Source organism: Bison bison, unplaced genomic scaffold (assembly GCF_000754665.1).
Source record: "Bison bison bison isolate TAMUID 2011002044 unplaced genomic scaffold, Bison_UMD1.0 scf7180017864465, whole genome shotgun sequence".
Taxonomy (NCBI): domain Eukaryota; kingdom Metazoa; phylum Chordata; class Mammalia; order Artiodactyla; family Bovidae; genus Bison; species Bison bison.
The window spans coordinates 3067614-3073777 of NW_011495026.1; the positions used below are offsets into that span (position 1 = coordinate 3067614).

Genomic DNA, 6164 nt, shown 5'->3' on the forward strand with positions numbered 1-6164 from the left:
ATCAAAAGATGCAAATTAGGTTTTAGAAACATTTTAGGCTTTAGGTTTAGAAACATCCAAATTCAGTATTTTATATGATTTTGATTTTATCTAGGATGTCTGTGCTTTGCTTTGCCACCATATAAATAAAATTTTTGTTTATATATGCACCGTTGATCCAGGTTCTCCACATTCCCATTAGCACTTGGTATTGCCAGTTGTTTCCAATTTTAGCCACTCTATGAATTTTTAATTTTGGTTATTTAGTGGTATCTTACTGTGATTTTGTCTTCCTTAGTGATGTGAGGTTGAAAGCCTTCCTATATACTTATCAGCCTTTTGTGTATTTTCCTCTGTGAAGTGTTTGATCAAGTGTTTTACTCTTTATTTCAGTTCAGTTCAGTCACTCAGTCATGTCCAACTCTTTGCGACCCCATGGGCTGCAGCATGCCAGGCTTCCCTGTCCATCACCAACTCCTGGAGCCTACTCAAACTCATGTCCATCGCGTCAGTGATGCCATCCAACCATCTCATCCTCTGTCGTCCCCTTTGCTGCCTTCAACCTTTCCCAGCATCAGGGTCTTTTCCAATGAGTCAGTTCTTTGCATCAGGTGGCCAAAGTATTGGAGTTTCAGCTTCGGGATTAGTCCTTCCAATGAATATTCAGGACTTCCTTTAGGATGGACTGGTTGGATCTCCTTGCAGTCCAAGGGACTCTCAAGAGTCTTCTCCAACACCACAGTTCAAAAGCATCAATTCTTCAGCACTCAGCTTTCTTTATAGTCCAACTCTCACGTCCATACATGACTACTGGAAAAACCATAGCTTTGAATAGACAGACCTTTGTTGATTAGCTTGTCCTTTTATTACCAATTTGTAGGAGTCCTTCATATATTCTGGGGAGAGTCCTTTATCAGATATGCCTATTTTAAATACTTTAACCCAATCAGTGGCTTACATCTTCACTTTTTTTTCCTAGTTCTATTTTTTTAAATTAAGGTATAGTTGATGTGAAATATTATATAAGTTGTAGTTGTATAATATAGTAATTCATAATTTTAAGATTATATTCCAATTAGTTATTATAAAATATAGGCTACATTCCCTGTGTTGAATAATATGTCCTTTTGCCTTAATACACAATAGTTTTACCCCTTAATCTCCTACCCCTATCTTGATCCTCCCCCTTCCCTCTCTTCAGTGGTACCACTAGTTCGTTCTCTAGATGAGTCTGTTATATTCATTAGTTTGTTTTTCAGATTCCACATATAAGTGATATTACACAGTATTTGTTTTTCTGACTTATTTCACTAACCATAATGCCTTAAGTCCATTCATGTTGTTGTAAATGGCAAAATTTCCTTCCTTTCTAAAAGCTGAGTAGTACTCATTTATACATGTCTTCTTTATCCATTCATGGATGGACACTTAGGGTGCATCTCAGCAACTGTAAATAATGCTGCTATGAACTTTCAGGTGCATGTACCCTTTTGAATTAGTGCTTCCATTTTTTTTGTTGTTGTTTTTTTTTTTCCGGATATATACTCAGGAGTGGACTTGCTAGACTGCCTCTTTGCTTTCTTAATGGAAATTTTTGATGAACAGAAATTTTAAATTTTGATGAAGTTCAATTTCTCATTTTTTTTTTCCTTTTTAGTTAATGCTTTTTATGTCCTGTTTGAAAAAAATCTTTTTCTACCCCCAGGATATGATTTTTTTCTAGAACTTTTTTATTTCACCATTCACATTTTATTTTTTCTGTAGGTTGTTAAGTAAACTGATTTCTTTTTTTTCACATTTTTCCAGTTATCCCAACTGGAAAACTATTTGTTGAAAAGATGATCCTTTCCCTTTGTCAAAAAATCAACTGACCATATGTAGTTCTTTTTCTGGTTTCTCTACTCTGTTCCACTGATGTATCTATCTAAATCTATGCCAAGGTCAAAGTTTCTTCAACACTGAAGCTTAGTAAGTCTAGATTCTAGTCAGGTAGAGTAAGTCCTCCAACTTTGTACTACTTCAAAATTTTTTTGGCTATTTCAGGTCCTTTGTATTTCCACATAAAATTTGAATCACTGTGTCAATTTCTGTCAAAAAAAAGCCTTCTGGTTTTTTTAATGGGAATGCACTGAACCTATTGATCAACTTGTGGGAACAAATTAGGCAGCTAATTTTTTTCTTTATAAAGAAGTCCTTAGGTAGCAGTTCTGATATGTTACCTTATTGTGCTATTTGCAACCCAGGCTTCTTTTGTCTTGCTACTGACCTATCTGTAGGTTGTCTCCTAATTAAAACAAGGAGCTAGGGTGTTACCTCATGTATCAATTCTGCAATTCAGGAAAAAGGAAGAGAGAAGGCAAAGGACAAAGGATACATGGCAGCTGAGTCTTTCATCTGTAAGGCAGCTTTTCTTGAAGCCCCTTCTAACACTGTATACTTAGTCTCATTGAACTGTTTCATAATGTCCTTTCTATCTGCAAAGGAATCTGGGAAAATGTAGTTTTTAAGATGATCCTCTAAAAATTGAAGCTATATAAACTGAAATAAAAAATAAAAATTGAAGCTATATAAAAGAGTTAGCAAAGGAGAAGAAGTAAAAGTATATTGTTGTGTAGACAAACAGATGTCTGTACAAGCAATAAACTGTCCTCTGTAAGACTGCTAATCTCATGTTAAAAAAAATGGTGAAGGACCAAGCAATGGTGAACTTGGTGGAGAAGTTCACAGATAATCTACTAGATGGCTTTAAGCAATGAATTATAACAAAATTTGAAAATTATGGGCCAGAGGTGTTTGATGTTTACAAAATAAAATGAAGACATTTTGACATCTTGTTTAACAGCATGAAGAAAATGTCATTTATTTGCAAATAAAAGCACAATCTGTTGCCGGAATTCAAGACAACTTCATTCTATTTTCTTCTACAGAAGAAAAGTAATCATAAGACAGGAAAAAAACACTGATTAAATAGCACATGTATTTCAATAATGCCTTAACAGATGTGTACCTCCTGTTTAAACAAAAATATACCATTGTTTTCTATTCAAGTATGAATAGAAGAGTCTGAGTCAGGAATTATTATATAAACATCTTTCAAAAGGAAGTGCCAATTTTAAAACATTTATTTATTTATTTTGAGCTGCGCTGGGGCTTCAGTACTGACACAGGTGCTTCTCATTGTGCTGGCTTCTATGGTTGTGGAGCACAGGTTCTAGAGGGCACAGGCTTCAGTAATTGTGGTGCACAGGCTTAACTGCCCCACAGCGTGTGGAATCTTCCCCAATCAGGGACTGGACCCACGACTCCTGCGTTGGCAGGCAAATTCTTAACCATTATACCACCAGGGAAGTCCGAGAATTTATATTACAATGGAGTTCAAAAATGTGCAAATAAGATATTCAGTTACAAGCTGGCTGAGATTTAGGGAAGTGGGAAGAGAAATAATGATTTTGGCTGACAGAGTCAGGGATATTTGGGGGTGATGGTGACACAAGGCAGATGGTAGAACCTTGACATGATGGCTCCTGGACAAAGTGACTGAGAAACATTTTCACTTTACAGTTAAAATCATATCTGAACTTTCTACTTTCCTGTTAATTCATACACAATTTACCCCAGAAATACTCTATTTTCACTGACCTCCATAAAATATTTATTGTTGAAATGTGTTCATGATATCTTGAAAGAGATTATTATTATTAAAGGGTATAGAGAAGAAATGATTGATACAGTCATCTACTATACTCCTACACATCAGGTTTCTCTATTAGCCACAGGTCTGATTCTGGTTGGTTCCACTTTTCTCCAAGCAGTGTGTTAAAACTGAAAGGCTTGAAGTAATCCAGACGATGGCTACATGCAAAGAAAAAGATAGTCAGAATTGAAATGAATTATATACTTGTGAAAAATTTGTCCTGAGAAGCTATTTATTTTGTCATATCTATTATAGGACAACATTCTGTTTTAAGAACCTCAAAGGTAAGATGTATTCACACGTATAGTTTCCTTACTCTAGCCATCAAACATTCAGCTCTGAAAATATTCACCTGTATCTCAAAGCACTCTCTTTTCAATTCTGCAAATAGCTCCCTCACAGATGAAGGGAAAAATAAAAATCAACTGTCAAAACCTGACTCATTTCATCTAGTCTTAAACAAATCATGTTATATTCTCACAGATATTTTCATATTCAAACTCTGATAGGATTTATATCAGTTATACAAACAATTGTTTTTAAAAAGTTTCAGCTCAACAGATTAAAGGATAGACTCCTTTGCCAAAGCAAGGCAGATTTATGTAAAAGAGAGTTAAATCTAATTCTTTCTCTTTCTAGGAAAATCATTTAACTACTAGGATTTACTATCATTTAACTATTAGCTTTTTACTGTGGCCTAATAAGGAGAGAATTGGAGAAGGAAATGGCAACCCACTCCAGCGTTCTTGCCTGGAGAATCCTAGGGACGGCGGAGCCTGGTGGGCTGCCGTCTACGGGGTTGCACAGAGTCGGACACGACTGAAGCGACTTACCAATGAGAGAGGGGCTTCCCAGGTGGCACTGGTGGTAAAGAATCCACCTGCCAATGCAGGAGACGTAAGAGATGGGGTTCGATCCCTGGATCAGGAAAATCCCTTGGAGGAGGGCCCAGCAACCCACTCCAGTATTCTTGCCTGGAGAATCCCACGGATAGAGGAACCTGGTGGGTTACAGTCCACAGGGTCACAGAGAGTTGGACATGACTGAAGTGACTGAGCATGCAAAGAAGAGACAGGTTTAGCTCACATGCTGCAGTGGAACTCAGCTCTGAAGGAAATCCCTCTGCGCTAGCCGACAGCATAATCACACTTTTACCCAGAGTAAGCATCCAATAACCTATAAAGAAGAAGCCCAAATACAGAAGTGCATTAGCGTGTGAGAAGCCAGAGAAACAAGCCATCTTGATAAGAAAGCCCTGAGTGAGTGGCATCTAGATTCCTGTCCCACTCTGCCCACCTGACCAAATTGAACCAGTTTTAGTCACAACTGTCAATCCAGATTAAGCAGCTAAGGAAACATCGAAGGATAAGAGAAAGGAAGGGAGAAAGAGGCTGGTTAGAAAGGGTCAGGACCTGGGAGAAAAGCAAGGGGGAAAGCGGAAAATATGTCAGGCAGAATAAAGGAACAGGTGTGAAGAGATAAAAATCCAAGTAGAGCAGAGTAAGAGCATGACAGGAAGGGCAAGGGAGGCAGTGCAGCACTTGCCAAGGGTAAAAAGGTAGGGAAATCAGTCTACCATGGTGCAAAGCCCACTAGGCTGTCTCTATTAGGCTTTTCTAAACATGCAGACTCACTAGGCTACCTTGGCCACTTGAGTACACTCAATAGAGCGGGACTCTCAAGGGCCACTTGAGTACTCTCAGGTTGCCCCAGGACAGTGTCTGGTTTTCCTTCCTCTAAGCGGGTAGTGTTTGCAGCAGTCCATGAAGCACTCAAAGCTGAAACTCCAGTACTTTGGCCACCTCATGCGAAGAGTTGATTCATTGGAAAAGACCCTGATGCTGGGAGGGATTGGGGGCAGGAGGAGAAGGAGGGGACAGAGGATGAGATGGCTGGATGGCATCACTGACTCGATGGACGTGAGTCTGAGTGAACTCCGGGAGTTGGTGATGGACAGGGAAGCCTGGCGTGCTGCGATTCATGGGGTCGCAAAGAGTCGGACACGACTGAGCGACTGATCTGATCTGATCCCATCTGATGAAGCATTCATAAGACTGGCTGGGGGCTACATTCTCCTTAAGTGACGGCTTCAGGTGCAAAGAGATCAGACTTAAATGGAAATTCTGCAGGTGACTCTTTGGCGTGTATGCCTGCTGCCCCACGGGAGACAGTATTTCTTGTAGTAACTCTCTAGGAGTAGCTTCCAGGGTCCCCTCAGGGTACACTACTGTTAAAGTGAAATCCCTAAGCCCTGCTGTCCCCATCTATACTGCCTAGAAATACAGCTGACGTTTTTATCCTCGTGAGGTGACCAGGAGAAGAGAACTAGAGAGTTAACTTAAGGTCAGATTCTTCAGCAGCAGCAGAAAAGATTTATTAACCCACTGCTCACACCAGGAAATACAGATGCCTCTGGTCTTTTACCTCTGAAAGGGATCATAAATAAATTTGCAACTATACTTCAATACTAATTGCTATAGTACTCACTAAG

At 39.1% G+C, this 6164-nt stretch overlaps 1 protein-coding gene across 1 annotated transcript in view; it reads right to left on the minus strand.

Annotated features, from left to right (window-relative positions):
• Positions 1-3266: 3266 nt before the first annotated feature.
• LOC105003205 (chromosome unknown open reading frame, human C4orf33) overlaps positions 3267-6164 on the minus strand; it is a 17844-nt gene continuing 14946 nt past the window's right edge. The window contains exon 6 of the mRNA XM_010860231.1: positions 3267-3831. Coding sequence (XP_010858533.1) covers positions 3726-3831 — 106 coding nt within the window. The 3' untranslated portion in view covers positions 3267-3725. The remainder of the gene's footprint in view (positions 3832-6164) is intronic.